Source organism: Coregonus lavaretus (assembly GCF_964263955.1).
Source record: "Coregonus lavaretus genome assembly, contig: HAP1_SCAFFOLD_3926, whole genome shotgun sequence".
Taxonomy (NCBI): domain Eukaryota; kingdom Metazoa; phylum Chordata; class Actinopteri; order Salmoniformes; family Salmonidae; genus Coregonus; species Coregonus lavaretus.
Genome location: NW_028166720.1, coordinates 12,554 through 35,132, shown reverse-complemented (window position 1 = coordinate 35,132; position 22,579 = coordinate 12,554). Strand labels below are relative to the sequence as shown.

The following is a 22,579-nucleotide window of genomic DNA, read 5'->3' as shown; positions in this document are numbered from 1 at the left end:
AGGAGTTCCAAGCTGAGAGCGGGGGGAACCATCCTCTAAAAAGGGGACTAGGGAGTCTGTGGCTCGGGGGTTCTTGGGAGAGTGACTTGGGTTGGTCCGAGTTTCATTTAGGACCGGGGTTCCTGGGCACCACCCTCCTGGCACAGACACGCGAGATGCCACCCTCGCCAAGGAAATCGATCAAGGAGCGCGAGCTGTTCTCCCTGACCTCATCTCGATCATGCGCCTCGTAAGTGAATTCGTACTGACTTCTTATGGCCTTTTGTATTGTGTTACGTTCCCTTAGCGATAGGTCATTGGAAAGCTGCTGGTCGGTGAATCTATTGCCCTCAATGAATGCTTGTCCATAATAGGCGAAACAGCGGACTACGGATACATTCCGGTTTTCATATGCGCTCGCAGCGAACCAAATCTTACAGTGGAGTGCCATACGATGAGATGTTTGTTTAGATTTGATTTAGAGTCCTCGTTGTTACAGCCTAGGTCAACTTGCTTATACTTTGGGAAAATAAGAGTCAGATGCAAATTCTTTCTCTTAATTAAATAGCTGTATTGCTCCCATTCACACTGACCACACCTCAAACTCAACTCTGGACCTCGAAGCCAGTTCCACTGCATTTTTTCATTGTTCACCTCTAATCAGAGACTGTTTTAGACCTGGGACACCAAATGTGTGCAATTAATTATCCGGTGGAACACAAAACCAACAGGCTCCGGACCTCGTGGGGTAAGAGTTGAGTAACCCTGACTGACTATGGGGAGAAAATAATGCAATTGCACTGTTGGCATTCATTCAAATCGGCAGTTAAGAAAGCTTATTCTAATGTTCTTGTTAATCTTATCTTTTTTGGTTCAGAATTATTTTTATTACCATTCTAATAGAAGTCAACTGACAAGTTAAAAAATAAATTGAGATTTAATCGCAACGACAAGTTAATGCAGAATAGATCCACAAAGCTCATAAATTATTTAACTTTACCATTTAGATGCCGTAGTCATAAATAGGCGTGTTTTGGAATATTTGTATTCTGTACTGACATAATAAATAGCTAACTCAGTAAAACTGATGGGAATCCTTGTGTTCTTAAGACATCATTTTAAGCCTAAACTGCACTGAGAGCACTTTGAAAACACTCAACTTCAATACGACACAATGTATGTTGAACAGATCATAAACAGCTACAAAACAAAATGTCAGGCAATATCTGATGTGTAATAAAGTGACCCAAAGTTCCATTTCTAATTGTCCAATAGTCAAACCCCAAATAGTGTTCAAGAATATGGATGAAAAACAGTCCTGAAATTCAGCCTAAAGGTCACTGGCTTTTCATTTGGAACAGATAAGAACAAGATGGAAAACTTGTAGGATGTCAGTGCCTGGTACAGCCTAATACAGCAGATATCAGCACCATAATAAACCGGTTAGCCTGACCTTACTGCACACAAGGACACAGAATCAACCACTATACGTTTCCCTGTTACTGTTACAGATAATAGTTATATTACTATGAACAGACTGCATAATCTTACTATTTACACAAGTAGCTACTACTGTATAATCTAATACAAATATTTTACCCCTACGAAAAGACCTAGAAGTCCTTCTGTAGGGCTGTGTGTCACGATAAGATAGTATTCAACATCCAAGGAGATTACCAAAACTCCCTACTTAACTGGTCAAGTCTGGATCAGCCAGGTATGAGTTGGGAAATGTTATTAGAGACGTAAATGTTACCTGGGAAAGCATGCAAGCCTGCAATCCTTCATATAGGACTGGGTTCTCAGAACTTCTCACTTAGTTTAGGACCTTTCCATCTCTTGCAGGGAGAGCGACCAAAAGTTCAACCCCAAGTAGAAAGTTAGAGGGGGGGGGGGGGGGGGGGGGGGAGTGCCGAAAAATGGTCAGTGCATGTAATTGTGTATGTAGGCTATATGCTTGTGTGAATGTATGCTTCTGTGCATGCATGATCATGTGTGAGTGTGCATGTAGCACCTTAAGTAGTATATGGGAGTATTTGATGTACTGTAAATGCCTGTGGGAATGTATGTGTGTATGCGGGCATGTGCGTGTACTGTGTATGTGTGTCGGCTGGCATGCAGGAGTATAGCTGTGCAGCAGGCAGGCAGGGCAGGCCGTCTCCAGATGTCTCCATAGCCTGGGAAAACCTGAGGCGTTTTGGTAGAAGCCCTTTTATTCATTCCTCATGTCCATGGCCTCCTGGTGTTTATCTAGCTCTCTGTAGGCTCCTGCTGCTCAGTTTAATACCTTGGCAATATGACTGTTATTACTACTCATATCAAAATAGAAGTATTGTCATAGTGTGTGTGTGTGTGTGTGTGTGTGTGTGTGTGTGTGTGTGTGTGTGTGTGTGTGTGGAGGAATTGGATATAGTGCAAATCACACCATAGTCTAGACCTAAGTTTGCATGCAGTGAGTTTGCATGACAAAGCCCGTTGGCTGGTTTTATTCCACTCAGTGGTTAAGGAAATGTTAATTAGTTGGCTCTGGAGGTTTCCTTAGATGTAAAGTTTGATTTGATATATTTGCATTTAAGCTTTTAACTGCCACATCCAAATGACCTGCTAGACTGTGCATCTATGTGTGTGTGTTTGTATGTTTGTGTGCAGAGAGAGTGTGTGTGTTAGGGGTTCTGAGTGGAGTCAGGCAGAGTATTTGTGTCCAAGCCTAGCCCACAGCTAGCGATTGCTTTCCAGGACTCTGTGGCAATGCCTTGCTAAGAACACATATATACTCTCTAGAGTTTGGCAAAGTTCAAGAGCCAGTAAACGTAGGGAATGTGTCACTACGAGTTGAACCTAATAAAAGGAGGAGGAGAGACAGAGAGAGAAAGACAGAGAGCGAGAGAGAGAGAGATGTGGAGAGAGTGGTTGTCATTACTATTACTAGTGTCTGGTAAAATGGAAAATTAATTAGGCTATATCCAAACCTGATATCGTATTTCACCTGAAGGCAGGTGGAAGGCAGAGACAGGAATGTCTTTGGGGTAAAAGGTCACAGAATGTTTTCTTCGACTTAAGTACAGCAGCTTCCTCCCCTGTAATTACCATGACATTGGGCAGACCTCGATTGCACACTCTCTCTCTCTCCTGGGAGAATTACAATAATCTACTGTGGTATCCTTTCCTATGTCCTATACCCTATGAAAGTCCTGTCTACTTCCTGGTTCAAATCCCGTACTGATCTTAAATGGGCTTCAAGCTTATATAATCAACTTCATGAAAATGGGGTCTTTTAAGATAAATATATTTGTGGATTAATATACCTTTACCTATCCAGTGCCTTCAGAAAGTATTCATACCCCTTGATTTATTACATATTTTGTTGTGTTACAGCCTAAATTCAAAATGGATTAAAATAAAAAATCTCACCCATCTACACACAATACCCCATAATGACAAAGAGAAAACATGTTTTTAGATTTATTGGCACATTTATTGAAAATTATATAAAAAAATACAGAAAAACACAAAAATGTTATAAATTGATTTGCATTTTAATGAGGGAAATAAGTATTTGACCCCCTCTCAATCAGAAAGATTTCTGGCTCCCAGGTGTCTTTTATACAGGTAACGAGCTGATATTAGGAGCACACTCTTAAAGGGAGTGCTCCTAATCTCATCTTGTTACCTGTATAAAAGACACCTGTCCACAGAAGCAATCAATCAGATTCCAAACTCTCCAACATGGCCAAGACCAAAGAGCTCTCCAAGGATGTCAGGGACAAGATTGTAGACCTACACAAGGCTGGAATGGGCTACAAGCAGCTTGGTGAGAAGGTGACAACAGTTGGTGCGATCTCCCTCGGCCTGGGGCTCTATGCAAGATCTCACCTCGTGGAGTTGCAATGATCATGAGAACGGTGAGGAATCAGCCCAGAACTACACGGGAGGATCTTGTCAATGATCTCAAGGCAGCTGGGACCATAGTCACCAAGAAAACAATTGGTAACACACTACGCCGTGAAGGACTGAAATCCTGCAGCGCCCGCAAGGTTCCCCTGCTCAAGATAGCACATATACAGGGCCGTCTGAAGTTTGCCAATGAACATCTGAATGATTCAGAGGAGAACTGGGTGAAAGTGTTGTGGTCAGATGAGACCAAAATGGAGCTCTTTGGCATCAACTCAACTCGCCGTGTTTGGAGGAGGAGGAATGCTGCCTATGACCCCAAGAACACCATCCCCACCGTCAAACATGGAGGTGGAAACATTATGCTTTGGGGGTGTATTTCTGCTAAGGGGACAGGACAACTTCACCGCATCAAAGGGACGATGGACGGGGCCATGTACCGTCAAATCTTGGGTGAGAACCTCCTTCCCTCAGCCAGGGCATTGAAAATGGGTCGTGGATGGGTATTCCAGCATGACAATGACCCAAAACACACGGCCAAGGCAACAAAGGAGTGGCTCAAGAAGAAGCACATTAAAGGTCCTGGAGTGGCCTAGCCAGTCTCCAGACCTTAATCCCATAGAAAATCTGTGGAGGGAGCTGAAGGTTCGAGTTGCCAAACGTCAGCCTCGAAACCTTAATGATTTAGAGAAGATCTGCAAAGAGGAGTGGGACAAAATCCCTCCTGAGATGTGTGCAAACCTTGTGGCCAACTACAAGAAACGTCTGACCTCTGTGATTGCCATCAAGGGTTTTGCCACCAAGTACTAAGTCATGTTTTGCAGAGGGGTCAAATACTTATTTCCCTCATTAAAATGCAAATCAATTTATAACATTTTTGACATGCGTTTTTCTGGATTTTGTTGTTGTTATTCTGTCTCTCACTGTTCAAATAAACCTACCATTAAAATTATAGACTGATAATTTTTTTGTCAGTGGGCAAACGTACAAAATCAGCAGGGGATCAAATACTTTTTTCCCTCACTGTAAGTATTTACATCCCGAGTCAATACTTTGAAGTAAAACTCAGCAAAAAAAGAAACGTCCTCTCACTGTCAACTGCGTTTATTTTCAGCAAACTTAACATGTGTAAATATTTGTATGAACATAACAAGATTCAACAACTGAGACATAAATTGAACAAGTTCCACAGACATGTGACTAACAGAAATGGAATAATGTGTCCCTGAACAAAGGGGGGTCAAAATCAAAAGTAACAGTCAGTATCTGGTGTGGCCACCAGCTGCATTTAGTACTGCAGTGCATCTCCTCCTCATTTACTGCACCAGATTTGCCAGTTCTTGCTGTGAGATGTTACCCCACTCTTCCACCAAGGCACCTGCAAGTTCCCTGACATTTCTGGGGGGAATGGCCCTAGCCCTCACCCTCCAATCCAACAGGTCCCAGACATGCTCAATGGGATTGAGATCCGAGCTCTTCGCTGGCCATGGCAGAACACTGACATTCCTGTCTTGCAGGAAATCACGCGCAGAATGAGCAGTATGGCTGGTGACATTGTCATGCTGGAGGGTCATATCAGGATGAGCCTGCAGGAAGGGTACCACATGAGGGAGGAGGATGTCTTCCCTGTAACGCACAGCGTTGACATTGCCTGCAATGACAACAAGCTCAGTCCGATGATGCTGTGACACACCGCCCCAGACCATGACGGACCCTCCACCTCCAAGTCGATCCTGCTCCAGAGTACAGGCCTCGGTGTAACGCTCATTCCTTTGACGATAAACGTGAATCCGACCATCACCCCTGGTGAAACAAAACTACGACTCGTCTGTGAAGAGCACTTTTTGCCAGGTTTGTGCCCATAGGCGACGTTGTTTCTGGTGATGTCTGGTGAGGACCTGCCTTACAACAGGCCTACAAGGCCTCAGTCCAGCCTCTCTCAGCCTATTGCGGACAGTCTGAGCACTGATGGAGGGATTGTGCATTCCTGGTGTAACTCGGGCAGTTGTTGTTGCCCTCCTGTACCTGTCCCGCAGGTGTGATGTTCTGATGTACCAATCCTGTGCAGGTGTTGTTACACGTGGTCTGCCACTGCGAGGACGATCAGCTGTCCGTCCTGTCTCCCTGTAGTGCTGTCTTAGGCGTCTCACAGTACGGACATTGCAATGTATTGCCCTAGCCACATCTGCAGGCCTCATGCCTCAGTGTTTAAACCCTTTACAATGAAGATCTGTGAAGTTATTTTGATTTTTACGAATTATCTTTGAAAGACAGGGTCCTGAAAAAGGACCCTAAGAGCTTTCTATACCTGGATTGTGCAACGTTTGCCAATTATTCTTTAAAAAAGTATTTAAGCTCAATTGGTTGTTGATCATTGCTAGACAACCATTTTCAGGTCTTGTCATAGATTTTCAAGTAGATTTAAGTCAAAACTGTAACTCGGCCACTCAGGAACATTCACTGTCTTCTTGGTAAGCAACTGTCGATTTGGCCTTGTGTTTAAGGTTAGTGTCCTGATGGAAGGTGAATTCACCTCCCAGTGTCTGGTGGAAAGCAGACTGAACCAGGTTTTCCTCTAGGATTTTGCCTGTTCTCAGCTCCATTCTGTGAATTTTTTTATCCTGAAAAACTTCCCAGTTGTTAACGATTACAAACATACCCATAACATGATGCAGCCACCACTATGCTTGAAAATATGGAGAGTGGTACTCAGTCATGGGTTTTATTGGATTTTCCCCAAACATAACACTTTGTATTCAGGACAAAAAGTTCATTGCTTTGCCACATTTTTTGCAGTATACCCTTTAGTGCCTTGTTGCAAACAGGATGCATGTTTGTGTTATTTTATAGTTTTGATGTCTTCACTATTATTCTACAATACAAAAACATTTAAATATAAAGAAAAACCCTTGAATGAGTAGGTGTGTCCAAACTTTTGACTGGTAGTGTAATTCCCACTTTGACATTATGGGGTGTTGTGTGTAGGCCAGTGACAAAAAGTCTCAATTTAATCAATTTCAAAATCAGGCTGTAATACAACAAAATGTGGAAAGGTTGAAACACCCAGCTCTTTCATATTGTTTCACTCCATTATTTGTGTCGTAGGGGAATTATCCATGTGTAGGGGAAAGTACACTCACAAAACGGATCAAACGCAAACCAGATTCCCACACAAATGCAAACCATGTTCAAAGCACAACCACTGGAGTAACAGGGACATATTTAGTCAGTGAAACAATGCACAAGCAAGTTGCAACAAAGCTCAATGAAAAAACACTACAGAAAGGGAGGTATATAGTAGTATATTAAGGGCGAATGTTATGCAATGTCCCTAGCAACTACTTTCCTTGGTATTCTTATGTTTGTCTCCCTTGCCTTTCCTCCATTTGTGACACGGGCCAATCAGAGTTTGTCCATTAGCTGCTTCCAGAGGGGCAACTAAACTAGAGGATCATGGGTAATATGTAGTGTTGTTTAGTCATGGTGGTGGCATGCCTGTTTGAGTCAATCCGCTAGCTTCACAGTGACATCATCATCCCATGTCTTGATGATGACCCATCAGTGATGGCTGGCTGCCTCTGGTGCTGTGTGCGTCATGCTTTAACCCCCTGGTGGCCAGACTAATGTACTACACTGACAAACAGCTGGAGGTGAATGTAGGGCTGTGTAGCGGCAGCATGCACTTATGGACTGTGCTCAGGGACACACATGCACATACTCGTATGTACACGCTCACATGCACAGGCAGACACACACACAGACGCATCGCACGCAACACACACACAGACAGAACATGTGCGCACATGTGCACACACACACTCAGTATGTGAGCAGGTGGATGTGTGAGAGAGAAGATAGGAGGAGTGGGATATATAGGAAAGGAGGAAAGTAGGGAGGGAGGGAGGGAGGTAGAACTGCTGCTGTCTGTCTGGCAATCATTCAGGCGGGATGGCAGATGTGTTTTTAATAATAATAAGCCATTTAGCAGACGCTTTTATCCAAAGCGACTTACAGTCATGCGTGCATACATTTTTGTGTATGGGTGGTCCCGGGGATCGAACCCACTACCTTGGCGTTACAAGCGCCGTGCTCTACCAGCTGAGCTACAGAGGACCACAAGGTGAATCTGTTGTTCCAGATGTCTCTTATGTAGTTGTAACACACACATGCACACACACACAGAGTTCGAGAGGGTGTATTTAGGATTGTTGTTTTTCTTTTTCTGATTTAGCCAACGCCAGTTCAATGGGCCGAATCAAACAGCTAATTCCTCTGATTAGAACATGAAGCCCACAAACAGATGGGAAAGGACAATGCACCACTATGCCACAGGCATTTCAATCCAACAGGTTTAGTGACATTTCCTCTATGGTGTACACACACACACACACACACTGAACTTGATGGTACGTTTTAAAATACAGATCAGATGCACTCTGGAAATCATGCAAATACACACACTAACTCAACACAAGGGATGTTTAGTACATTGAGTAGCCCCCTGATAAGTGAAAACATTGGAAGAGTTTCTGTGAATCACTGTTCCACTGTGAGATGCTGTTGGATTGTATTGTAAATCGCTGATCAACTCATCCTTGACCGCTGGCTATGTCCCTTCCGTCTTCAAGAGAGCGAGAGTTGCACCCCTTCTCAAAAAACCAACACTCGATCCCTCTGATGTCAACAACTACAGACCAGTATCCCTTCTTTCTTTTCTCTCCAAAACTATTGAGCGTGCCGTCTTTAGCCAACACTCTTGCTATCTCTCTCAGAATGACCTTCTTGATCCAAACCAGTCAGGTTTCAAGACTGGTCATTCAACTGAGACTGCTCTTCTCTGTGTCACAGAGGCTCTCCGCACTGCTAAAGCTAACTCTCTCTCCTCTGCTCTTGTCCTTCTAGACCTGTCTGCTGCCTTTGATACTGTGAACCATCAGATCCTCCTCTCCACCCTCTCCGAGCTGGGCATCTCCGTTGCGGCCCACTCTTGGATTGCGTCCTACCTGACCGGTCGCTCCTACCAAGTGGCGTGGCGAGAAGCTGTCTCCGCACCACGTGCTCTCACCACTGGTGTCCCCCATGGCTCAGTTCTAGGCCCTCTCCTATTCTCGCTATACACCAAGTCACTTGGCTCTGTCATATCCTCACATGGCCTCTCCTATCATTGCTACGCTGACGACACACAACTAATCTTCTCCTTTCCCCCTTCTGATAACCAGGTGGCGAATCGCATCTCTGCATGTCTGGCAGACATATCAGTATGGATGACGGATCACCACCTCAAGCTGAACCTCGGCAAGACGGAGCTGCTCTTCCTCCCGGGGAAGGACTGCCCGTTCCATGATCTCGCCATCACGGTTGACAACTCCGTTGTGTCCTCCTCCCAGAGTGCGAAGAGCCTTGGCGTGACCCTGGACAACACCCTGTCGTTCTCCGCTAACATCAAGGCGGTGACCCGATCCTGTAGGTTCATGCTCTACAACATTCGGAGAGTACGACCCTGCCTTACACAGGAAGCGGCACAGGTCCTAATCCAGGCACTTGTCATCTCCCGTCTGGACTACTGCAACTCGCTGTTGGCTGGGCTCCCTGCCTGTGCCATTAAACCCCTACAACTCATCCAGAATGCCGCAGCCCGTCTGGTGTTCAACCTTCCCAAGTTCTCTCACGTCACCCCGCTCCTCCGCACACGCCACTGGCTTCCAGTTGAAGCTCGCATCTGCTACAAGACCATGGTGCTTGCCTACGGAGCTGTGAGGGGAACGGCACCTCCGTACCTTCAGGCTCTGATCAGTCCCTACACCCAAACGAGGGCACTGCGTTCATCCACCTCTGGCCTGCTGGCTCCCCTACCTCTGCGGAAGCATAGTTCCCGCTCAGCCCAGTCAAAACTGTTCGCTGCTCTGGCACCCCAATGGTGGAACAAGCTCCCTCACGACACCAGGACAGCGGAGTCACTCACCACCTTCCGGAGACATTTGAAACCCCACCTCTTTAAGGAATACCTGGGATAGGATAAAGTAATCATTCTACCCCCCCCCCCCCCAAAAAAAAACCCATTGTAAAGTGGTTATCCCACTGGCTATAAGGTGAATGCACCTATTTGTAAGTCGCTCTGGATAAGAGCGTCTGCTAAATGACGTAAATGTAATGTAAATGTAAATCATTGAGGTTCTCGCTTCCCTCTCACACACACCATGTGCATATAAACACATGTGCTGCAGTCATCCTAATCATGGCCACTAAGCCTCAAGAAAAACACATTCAACAGTACAGAGATAATTTCTGTAGTCTAGCATAGATCAGTACTCATTTTAATACAAAGGTTTCATGGTTATGATTTGAAAATTAGATTTTAAGATGAACGAGCTTTAGAGAATGAGATTAGAATCGAGTTAGACACAGAATATTCCTGAGATTCTCTAAATGAGTTTATAGCCATAGAATCAATCCCGTTGTCTGTAGTATTTCTGTACCTGATGCTGCTGCAGACTCTAATGTGGTTCCTGTGGTTGGTCTTCCCCACTGCAGGTGGCTGAAGGCAGTGCTGTGCAGCCACCTACACTATCTATGGACGCTCCTCATGGCCCTCACTGTGCTCTGTGTGGCCATCCAGATCCTAGGAGTCGTCTGGCAGTCCAGGTGAGTCTGGTGCAACTGTACATACAGAGGTAGGATCTTTATTTGATCTCCCTGTTGCAGGAGAACTTTCCCGCAATGCAGGAAATGCTAAACTTGTAGTGTATTTGAGGTTTAAAAAGGCTTCTGAAGTTTGATATTTAGTTTTCAACATTTTAGACTTGATTTACCCTTATGAAAAATGTATCAACCCCTACAAAAATCCATTAATTATAATCCACTTAATAATTCACATTTCCTGTTGCTACAGGATAATTTTCCTGCTGTAGAAAACTGGCTAAAATTAAGACCCTACATCTGTAGCCATCAGATCAGATCTTCATTCTACCTGGATTGATATTGCTGGCAGTGAAACCAGAGAGGAAGAGGCGAAGCGAGAGGATTTTTCTTTTTTGTATGGAGGTCTATGAGAGAATGTCTAATTACGTGAGGCTTATTTGATCTAATAGAAGTTTCGCAATGTATATTCTGTTACAAATGTGCTGATATTAGTGGATGCACGTGGCATTCCGGAAACTTTGAGAAAAACGACTGTTGTTCACACGCGTATCTGCCCTCTCATTGGCTAGAATGGTCCCACCTGATCGTGCCTGCCTTCAATCATTGAGGACATGTACTGTATTTCCATTGTTAGAGTGGTCGCTCGGCTATCTTGTCAATATAATAGTTCATCTTTGGTGAAACTAACAAGCTTTTACATTCCACTTCTCTGTTCAGGATAATTGTTTTGTTTTGAAACAGGCTGACGGTGATTGGCTAACTGAAGTCTAACACTCTGTTTGGTTTCAGGAACGATAAGATGTTGAGTGAGAAGCTCCTGAATGTGCGGTTTACCATCGAGATTCAGAGAACGCACCCGACGGAGCAGAGGGACTGGGAACGCTTGCGCTCTTCGCATGCCCCTGTCGTAGAAGAGGAAGTGAGGTCACAGGAGGAAGGAGCTCCTAAACAACCGGCCAAAGGGAACCAGAAGGTAGCAGAACATCAACATGGCAGAGATCACCAACATTTAAAGCTCTCAAACACTTTCAATAAGGTCAAAGACACTAGGAAAGAGGCAAGGGGTAAAGTTTCAGCAGTCAAGGCAGCCCTGCCCAAAGTCACACTGGGTGATGATGAGTTGCGTTTGGGGGTTCCTGGGTCTGTGGTTCTCCAGCTGGGCCACCCAGCTATCAAAGTGGTATCCACCCTGCCTCACAAACCTCTCCAGCTCCCCTCAACCAATCAGCTGAAGAGTAGAAACAGCCCTTCCCTTCTAGGCACCAACTCTGTAGTTACCGGGGTGATAAGCGAGGTGAAACCAGAGTTCGCCACCGCCACCTGTCGGCCAAAGAACCACATCGTCTTTCTCAAGACGCACAAAACGGCCAGCAGCACCATCCTGAACATCTTGTATCGCTATGGCGACAGCCGCAATCTGACCTTCGCCCTTCCGCTGAACAAGCACAGCCAGCTGTTTTATCCCTTCTTCTTCGCCTCACACTTTGTGGAAGGAGTGAGGAGCCGCAGTGTCAAAGAGTTCCACATCATGTGCAACCACATGAGGTTCAGACCACCAGAGGTGAGTTCTATCATCATAGCACAGGAGGTTGGTGGCACCTTAATTGGGGAGGAAGGCTCGTGATAATGGCTGGAGCGGAATTAGTGGAATGGTATCAGATACAGTACATCAAACACATGGTTTCCATGTGTTTGATGCCATTCCATTTGCTCCGTTCCGGCCATTATTATGAGTCGTCCTCCCCTCAGCAGCCTCCACTGCATCATAGATAATATCGAGGTTCAGACTAACACAAGTTGTATTTTACTACTATCTTAGGATAGGATTTTTTAACCAATAATTGTTAAATGGTGACCAAGGCATCACTAACACATTTTGTTCTTGTTTTGGTATTTTCCTGTTGTGTCTCAGGTGAGGAAGGTGATGCCCCAGGACACATTCTACTTCTCCATTCTGAAGAACCCCGTTGCCATGATGGAGTCCATCTTCATCTACTACAAGAGCATCCCCGCCTTCCACAAGGCCCGCAGCCTGGATGACTTCCTTGACAACGGTTGGCGTGGTTACAACACGTCCCTGCCCAACAACCACTACGCCCGTAACATCCTGACCTTTGACTTTGGCTTCGACAACAACGTCGCCACAGAGACGCCCGGAGACCTGGAGACGCGGGCCGCCACAGCCATTGGCGCCATCGAGCAGGACTTCCACCTCATCCTCATCTCAGAGTACTTTGACGAATCCATGATCCTGCTCAAGCGCGCCCTCTGCTGGTCTCTGGACGACGTCGTCTCCTTTAAGTTGAACAGCCGGAGCGAGCGCGCACGGAACATGCTCTCCCTGCACACCGCCGACAAAATCAGAGCCTGGAACGCCCTTGACTGGCGGCTCTACCTGCACTTTAACGCAACCTTCTGGCGACGGGTGGACACTATGGTGGGGCGTGAGGAGATGAGGCGGGAGGTGATTCGGTTGCAGGAGCGACGTGCCGAACTAGCCAAAACCTGCCTGAAGGATGGTGGTGCGGTGGACCCGTCGCAGGTGCATGACGCGGGACTGAAGCCCTTCCAGTACGGGGAAGCCATCATCCAGGGCTACAACCTGAACCCTGGGCTGGACGGGCCCACCAAAACACGCTGTCAGAACCTGATCACTCCAGAGCTGCAGTACACAGACACTCTCTACACCAAGCAGTTCCCTGAGCTTGCCACCAGGCAGAGACAGGCTGCCAAACTGGCCGCCTCACAGCGTCAGCCTGGTCCAGCCAAGGTCAGCCCAAACAAAGCAGCCATGACTGGGCTGGTGAGGGTGAGGGAGACCCGACACAGTAGGACAGCCAGGAGTGGACCCAGAAACCCTAATGCTCAGAACCAAAATGACCTCCCCCAAAGTGCCCTGTCTAAACTCACTGCAACTAGAAGTGACAGAAACATGCCTTGAGGTGGGGCTCTTTCAACATGGACTAATGGGACAATCCACAGGAGCTCATTGGTGCTGAGTACTGGGGTCTTTTTAAGATGAACAGCCAATGGCTATGTTTTGTCTGTACAGTGAGGACATTTCGCTGCACATTATGCTTACTCTGGCTGGCTGCAGTGCACAGGGCCAGTTAGCTGACTTTGGTGGCACTAGGATAAGCTCTAGTGTTTCTACCCAACGATACTGGACCTGTGTGGGTAGAGGGGATGGAGTTGGAGGAGGAAGAGTAGGAAGGAGAGGGAGAGCGCAACTGGGGTGACTGTCCTGCCTTGACCGGTTGGATTGGAAGTAGCATCTCCTAAACCCTCTCATCTAATCTCTGCCCTTGATCTTGTCACACACTGAGGTTTAGAATTGGAACCCTTGGGGTGTACTATGGTTTGAATGGGACATACTTGGTACTATTGATTAAACTGATTGGGGTTGGGTAAGTACAGTAGGTCTATGTGTATGTCTGTCTGCTAACACCAAAAGACAAGCAGTACCTCCATTTTACTGAAATATCTCAGGTCTCATTTCTCTGAGTTGATCTAAACTTTACTCAGAGACAAGGTGGCTCAATTTGGAGGTGAATAAAATACGCGATGGTATGGTAAACATGTAGACATCAGAGGAGGCTGGTGGGAGGAGCTATAGGAGGATGGGCTCGTTGTAATTTTGATTTGATTTATTAGGATTCCCATTAGCCAACGCCAATGGCAACAGCTAGTCTTACTGGGGTCCGACATATAACGAAAAAGACAAAATACTTTACAATTTACATACATTTAAAAACATTAACATGTAGTGTGTGTGTGCATCTATCAGTTACACATACAGTACATACACACAACAAGTAGGACACATAGGGGAGAGGCGTTGTGTCGTGAGGTGTTGCTTTATTTGTTTTTTCAAAACCAGGTTTGCTGTTCACTTGCGCTATATAAGATGGAAGGGAGTTCCATGCACTCATGGCTATGTATAATACTGAACTTGTTCTGGACCTGGGGACTGTGAAAATACCCCTGGTGGCATGTCTGGTGTGGTAAGAGTGTGTGTCGGAGCTAAATGGCTGGAATGGAATCAATGGAATGGTACCAAACACATCAAACAAATGGAAACAACGCGTTTGACTCTGTTGCATTGATTCAATTCCAGCCATTAGAATGAGCCCATTCTCCTATAGCCCCTCCCACCAGCCTCCTCTGGTAGACATTTAAGGGAAATGGGTTTTCGTCAAGATGTAATAACAGAAATACCGTTACAGAATGTTTACCTTAAGAGCACTTCTCAGCTCTTTGGATGCCACCTAAAGAGAGCCAGAGCTTCTAACATTCTGTAATAATAGATTTATACATAAACTCTCATGCAGATAGTTCCTAGAATTTCCTCATCCTTTTAGGTTAGTAACTGAGAGAGATTCAGTTACTAAAGGTAATTCAGTAACTGAGAGAGATTCAGTTACTAAAGGTAATTCAGTAACTGAGAGAGATTCAGTTACTAAAGGTAATTCAGTAACTGAAAGACATTCAGTAGGCCACTGTAGAGAAATATTCAGTTACCAAGACGGAGGAATGGAGCTTGATTCTCAGAGATGGGAATCACATTAAAATATTTAATTTCTTAGAAAACCAAATTATTAGTCTCTTTAAATTAAAGTGTGCTTTTAATTCATACTGCACTTCAGTGTGAATATATATATAAATGAATTGTAAAGAAATTATCGTAAAATGGAAATGTAGATTTTGTACGTAGAGATTTTGTGATTTGAGTCCTTATTTCACAAATGGTCTGGTATGTACGTTTCCTCATTGTTGTGAGCAGTGATGTTGCCACTTACTCGATAAGCACAGATTTAAAATTGAAATGGTCAAATAAAAGGGTGATATATTATAAATGGTTCTTAATTTTGTTTCTGTTCCGACTTTTGTATGATAAAACAATTTAACCTGAGCAGCAGAACATAATTGAGTTTGATATTGGGTATGAGTTGCTGTACAGGCTGTAGTTTGCAGATCAGAAGACAGGTGGCAGCCTTGTCCTTATCATTTTCCGCTCAGCTTTGCTTAATGACAAATACAGTGCCTTCGGAAAGTGTTCAGACCCCTTCCCTTCCACATTTTGTTACGTTACAGCCTTATTCTAAAATGGATTTAAAAAATGATAATCCACATCAATCTACACACAATACCCCATAATGACAAAGAGAAAACAGGTTTTTAGAACATTCAAAAACAGAAATACCTTATTTATATAAGTATACAGACCCTTTGCTATGAGACTCGAAATTGAGTTAAGGTGCATCCTGTTTCCCTTGATCATCCTTGAGATGTTTCTACAACTTGATTGACAGCCCACTTGGAGTTTTCCAAAAGGCACCTAAAGTACTCTCAGACCATGAGAAACAAGATTATCTGGTCTGATGAAACCAAGATTGAACTCTTTGGCCTGATTGCCAAGCGTCACGTCTGGAGGAAACCTGGCACCATCCCTACGGTGAGTCATGGTGGTGGTAGAATCATTACATTTACATTTACATTTTAGTCATTTAGCAGACGCTCTTATCCAGAGCGACTTACAGGAGCAATTAGGGTGAAGTGCCTTGCTCAAGGGTACATCAACAGATTTTTCAACTAGTCGGCTCGGGGATTAGAACCAGCGACCTTTCAGGTACTGGCACTACGCTCTTAACCACTAAGCTACCTGCCGCCCCAATCATGCTGTTGGGATGTTTTTCAGCGGCAGGGACTGGGAGACTAGTCAGGATCGAGGGAAAGATGAACAGAGCAAAGTACAGAGAGATTCTTGATGAAAACCTACTCCAGAGCGCTCAGGACCTCAGACTGGGGCGAAGGTTCACCTTCCAACAGGACAACGACCCTAAGTACACAGCCAAGACAACGCAGGAGTGGCTTCGGGACAAGTCTCTGAATGTCCTTGAGTGGACCAGCCAGAGCCTGGACTTGAACCCGATCGAACATCTCTGGAGATACCTGAAAATAGCTGTGCAGCGACGCTCCCCATCCAACCTGACAGAGCTTGAGAGGATCTTCAGAGAAGAATGGAATGAACTCCCCAAATACAGGTGTGCTAAGCATGTAGCATCATACCCAAGAAGACTCAAGGTTGTAATCGTTGCCAAACTTGCTTCAACAAAGTACTGAGTAAAGGGACTGAATACATGTAAATGTAATATTTCCGGGGTTCTTTTTTTGTATGTGCAACATTTTCTGTTTTTGCTTTGTCATTATGGGGTATTGTGTGTAGATTGATGAGGAAAAAAAACAACTTCATCCATTTTAGAATAAGGCTGTAATATAATAAAATGCGGAAAAAGTCAAGGGGTCTGAATACTTTCCGAAAGCACTGTACATGATGGAGACTAGATGTGTATAAACACTGGATGACTGGCAGGGGGCATTGTATTAAAGCCATCGCATCGCCTTTTTGGTGCTCCTCCTCCATTGTAAAAAAAGTTTTGTAAGCTATAGAAATTCATTTATTCATGTCTACATTCGTTTTTGACAAGTATATTTAATGCATACTTTAAAAAAATATATTAAAATGTATTCCTTGAAGTATTGTTTTAAGAGAGTACTAATGGGACTGTCCCCACTACAACAAATACATACTTAAATATATGTAGTTATGTACTTGAAACATTTAATTGAAATACTGTAGAATTCCATTCATTCCTATGGAGGACTGCTTATGCAAATTGTTTGAGTAGATTTATAACAGATTATTTCTGTGTGTGTGTGTGTGTGTGTGTGTGTGTGTGTGTGTGTGAGAGAGAGAATGCATGGCAGCAGGCAGGCCTAATCACCAAATATTGTGGTGCAGGAATGGCATAAGAGGAAATGTTTAATCAATCAAAATCTGCCTCGCATCTATCACACACACACAGCAGTATTTGACAAATAGCCTATTTGGCATTTAGGGGGAATATATACAGTACCAGTCAAAGTTTGGACACACCTACTCATTCAAGGTTTTATTTTTTATTTTTACTATTTTCTACATTGTAGAATAATAGTGAAGACATCAAAACTATGAAATAACACATACGGAATCATGTAGTAACTAAAAAAGTGTTAAACAAATCAAAATATATTTTATATTTGAGATTCTTCAAGTAGGCACCCTTTGCCTTGATGACAGCTTTGCACACTCTTGGCATTCTCTCAACCAGCTTCACCTGGAATGCTTTTCCAACAGTCTTGAAGGAGTTCCCACATATGCTGAGCACTTGTTGGCTGCTTTTCCTTCACTCTGGCGTCCGACTCATCCCAAACCATCTCAATTGGGTTGAGGTCGGGGGATTGTGGAGGCCAGGTCATCTGATGCAGCACTCCATCACTCTCCTTCTTGGTCAAATAGCCCTTACACAGCCTGGAGGTGTGTTGGGTCATTGTCCTGTTGAAAAACAAATGATAGTCCCACTAAGCCCAAACCTGATGGGATGGCGTATCGCTGCAGAATGCAGTGGTAGCCATGCTGGTTAAGTGTGCCTTGAATTCTAAATAAATCACAGACAGTGTCACCAGCAAAGCACCCCCACACCATAACACCTCCTCCTCCATGCTTTATGGTGGGAAATACATATGCGGAGACCATCCGTTCACCCACACCGCATCTCATAAAGACACGGCGGTTGGAACCAAAAATCTCCAATTTGGACTCCAGACCAAAGGACACATTTCCACTGGTCTAATGTCCATTGCTCGTGTTTCTTGGCTCAAGCAGGTCTCTTCTTATTATTGGTGTCCTTTAGTAGTGGTTTCTTTGCAGAATTTTGACCATGAAGGCCTGATTCACACAGTCCCCCTCTGAACAGTTGATGTTGAGATGTGTCTGTAACTTGAATTCTGTGAAGCATTTGGGCTGCAATTTCTGAGACTGGTAACTCTAATGAACCTATCCTCTGCAGCAGAGGTAACTCTGGGTCTTCCAATCCTGTGGCGGTCCTCATGAGAGCCAGTTTCATCATAGCACTTGATGGTTTTTGCGACTGCACTTGAAGAAACTCTCAAAGTTCTTGAAATGTTCCGTATTGACTGACCTTCATGTCTTAAAGTAATGATGGACTGTCGTTTCTCTTTGATTATTTGAGCTGTTCTTGCCATAATATGGACTTGGTCTTTTATCAAATAGGGCTATCTTCTGTATACACCCCTACCTTGTCACAACACAACTGATTGGCTCAAACTCATTAAGAAGGAAAGAAATTCCACAAATTTACTTTTAAGAAGGCACACCTGTTTATTGAAATGCATTCCAGGTGACGACCTCATGAAGCTGGTTGAGGGAATGCCAAGAGTGCGTAAAGCTGTCATCAAGGCAAAGGGTGGCTATTTGTAGAATCTCAAATAGAAAATATATTTTGATTTGTTTAACACTTTTTTGGTTACTACATGATTCCATGTGTGTTATTTCATAGTTTTGATGTCTTCACTATTATTCTACAATGTAGAAAATATTAAAAATAAAGAAAAACCCTTGAATGAGTAGGTGTGTCCAAACCTTTGACTGGTAGTGTACAGTTGAAGTCGGAAGTTTACATACACCTTAGCTAAATACATTTAAACTCAGTTTTTCACAATTCCTGACATTTAATCAAAATTCCCTGTCTTAGGTCAGTTAGGATCAACACTTTATTTTAAGAATGTGAAATGTCAAAATAATTGTAAAGAGAATGATTTATTTCAGCTTTTATTTCTTTCATCATATTCCCAGTGGGTCAGAAGTTTACATACACTCTATTAGTATTTGGTAGCATTGCCTTTAAATTGTTTAACTTGGGTCAAATGTTTCGGGTAGCCTTCCACAAGCTTCCCACAATAAGTTGGGAGAATTTTGGCCCATTCCTCCTGACAGAGCTGGTGTAACTGAGTCAGGTTTATAGGCCTCCTTGCTCGCACACGCTTTTTCAGTTCTGCCCACACATTTTCTATAGGATTGAGGTCAGGGCTTTGTGATGGCCACTCCAATACCTTGACTTTGTTGTCCTTAAGCCATTTTGCCACAACTTTGGAAGTATGCTTGGGGTCATTGGCCATTTAGAAGACCCATTTGCGACCAAGCTTTAACTTCCTGACTGATGTCTTGAGATGTTGCATCAATATATCCACATAGTTTTCCTTCCTCATGATGCAATCTATTGTGTGAAGTGCACCAGTCCCTCCTGCAGCAAAGCACCCCCACAGCATGATGCTGCCACCCCGTGCTTCACGGTTGGGATGGTGTTCTTCGGCTTGCAAGCAACCCCTTTTTCCTCCAAACATAACGATGGTCATTATGGCCAAACAGTTCTATTTTTGTTTCATCAGACCAGAGGACATTTCTCCAAAAAGTACGATCTTTGTCCCCATGTGCAGTTGCAAACCGTAGTCTGGCTTTTTTGGATATAGATATAGATAATTTTGTACCTGTTTCCTCCAACATCTTCACAAGGTCCTTTGCTGTTGTTCTGGGATTAATTTGCACTTTTAGCACCAAAGTACGTTCATCTCTAGGAGACAGAACGCGTATCCTTCCTGAGCAGTATGACGGCTGCGTGGTCCCATGGTGTTTATACTTGCGTACTATTGTTTGTACAGGTGAACGTGGTACCTTCAGAAGTTTGAAATTGCTCCCAAGGATGCTCTGAGGTCTTGGCTGATTTCTTTTGATTTTCCCATGATGTCAAGCAAAGAGGCACTGAGTTTGAAAGTAGGCCTTGAAATACATCCACAGGTACACCTCCAATTGACTCAATTGATGTCAATTAGCCTATCAGAAGCTTCCAAAGCCATGACATCATTATCTGGAATATTCCAAGCTGTTTAAAGGCACAGTCAACTTAGTGTATGTAAACTTCTGACCCACTGGAATTGTGATACAGTGAATTCTAAGTGAAATAATCTGTCTGTAAACAATTGTTGGAAAAATTACTTGTGTCATGCACAAAGTAGATGTCCTAACTGACTTGTCAAAACTATAGTTTGTTAACAAGAAATTTGTGGAGTGGTTGAAAAACGAGTTTTAATGACTCACACCTAAGTGTATGTAAACTTCCGACTTCAACTGTATGTATTTGCGGTCACACCTCAATGAGAAACTGTTGCCAGGCGCTCCACTCATAAGCCTTGCTCGAGCCAGCCATAAAGTAGCCTTGGCCTGCTGGAATATTGTTCATGACTATGTTAACTATTTAACCAGCAACAAATTACACTCATTTGGTCGACACTGCTGCATGAAACCTTTGATATGTTCTGACAAAATGGACCACAATTTCTAAGGTAAGATTGTCAACAAAATATGGCCTAATACATGCTTTAACCTCTTCAGGATCTGACCCTTTTTTTCAATTTTTGCCTAAACGACATACCCAAATCTAACTGCCTGTAGCTCAGGACATGAAGCAAGGATATGCATATTCTTGATACTATTTGAAAGGAAACACTTTGAAGTTTGTGAAAATGTGAAATTAATGTAGGAGAATATAACACATTAGATCTGGTAAAATATAATACAAACAAAAAAACATGAATTTTCCATTTGTTATTTTTTTTCATATTTGAAATGCAAGAGAAAGGCCACATTATAATATTGCAGTTTAGGCGCAATTTAGATTTTGGCCACTAGACGGCAGCAGTGTGTGTGTAAAGTTTCAGATTGATCCAGTGAAGCATTGCAATACTGTACTGTTTTGTATGAAAAATGTTTGCACTCACTAACTGTAAGTCGCTCTGGATAAGAGCGTCTGCTAAATGACTAAAATGTAAATGTAAAATGTACGAAGTCTGCCCAAATGTGCCGAATTGGTCATTTCATACATTTTCAAGTACATAACTATAGAGAACATACAAAAATGATATGGTAATACAAAATGTAAGTTTAAACACTCCCAGGAATGTCATAAATGTTGGATCATTAGCTTATACACCAGCTTTCACACATCTAGATGGCCGGGCGGGGTGGGTGTGGAGCCAGAGACAGCAGGGGTTGAAACTGTTTGAATGTAAAAATTGATTTTATCAAACAAAACTATGCTATAGTTTATCTCTGGGACCCTTAGGATGACAAATCAGAGCAAAATTACTGAATGTAAGTACATTATTTACCTTCAGAGGTGAATGTATCAAACCAGTTGCCGTGATACGTTTTTTGTTGTTGTGCACTCTCCTCAAACAATAGCATGGTATTTTTTCACTGTAATAGCTACTGTAAATTGGACAGTGCAGTTAGATTAACAGTAAGTTTTTAAGCTTTCTGCCCATATAAGACATGTCTGTGTCCTGGAAATTTTGCTGTTACTTACAACAGTCCGTTAGCTCAACCGTCCCGTATACGGGACACCGATCCCGTAGAGTTTAACATTGACATGTTTTATAGTTTATATTGATTATTGGTTCTTACCGTCTTCTGTGGTAGTCTCCACCTGGGATGTGTGAGGGTTATGAAGAACACTTCAGCGAGGTGCACTGGTTTTTGCATCATTGATTTTGATGAATCACGATTTCACGGGGGTGCACCTGGCATCTTGTGAATTTTGGAAGGGGAGCGTTTAATTTGGCCATAGTCGGCCCTAGATCTGGGGAAACTTTCCCACCGAGCTATCCTAGCCTAGGTCTGTTGCACCATCACTACCTACATCCCCAAGGAAAAGCTTGGTGACACATTAAACTGCGTTTAGATTGCCATTTACCTCGATGATGTTACGTGTAGTAGTGCGTTCAAACCAATTAGCATGCTGTTTTTTCTGGTCAATGTATTTGGTGTCACTTAGGATCTGTCAGTGCTTAGTTTTATTGAGGCATTGAGGTCAGAGGAAAATCACCATCTACCTGCATGTGTTTTTGTGCGGTGTGTGTGGTTCTACTGCTGGACCAGGATCAGATTTGAAGCTGTTCCAAGGTCAGGCTTGGCTGCCTCCTCCCATTGGTCCGGCTATAATATAATAATAATATGCCATTTAGCAGACGCTTTTATCCAAAGCGACTTACAGTCATGCGTGCATACATTTTTTTGTATGGGTGGTCCCGGGGATTGAACCCACTACCTTGGCGTTACAAGCGCCGTGCTCTGCCCTACTCTGTTCTGTTCTCTTAACAGCCTGCTAGCTCTACT

The 22,579-nt window shown here is 43.7% G+C and overlaps 1 protein-coding gene across 1 annotated transcript; it reads left to right on the top strand.

Moving 5' to 3' along the window:
* gal3st2 (galactose-3-O-sulfotransferase 2) lies at positions 1 to 13,924 on the top strand. Its single transcript, XM_084189631.1, has 4 exons — positions 1 to 229; positions 10,402 to 10,512; positions 11,299 to 12,070; positions 12,422 to 13,924. The coding sequence occupies exons 1-4, from the start codon at positions 156 to 158 to the stop codon at positions 13,448 to 13,450; spliced, it is 1,986 nt and encodes a 661-aa protein (XP_084045757.1). The 5' UTR covers positions 1 to 155; the 3' UTR covers positions 13,451 to 13,924.
* Positions 13,925 to 22,579: the final 8,655 nt, after the last annotated feature.

Bases quoted from the DNA above. Each gene is read 5' to 3' on its own strand.
- gal3st2 (XM_084189631.1), top strand. From the start codon at position 156: ATGCCACCCTCGCCAAGGAAATCGATCAAGGAGCGCGAGCTGTTCTCC. The intron at 230-10,401 runs GTAAGTGAATTC...TCCCCACTGCAG, and splicing joins TCATCTCGATCATGCGCCTC to GTGGCTGAAGGCAGTGCTGT. The intron at 12,071-12,421 runs GTGAGTTCTATC...GTTGTGTCTCAG, and splicing joins TGAGGTTCAGACCACCAGAG to GTGAGGAAGGTGATGCCCCA.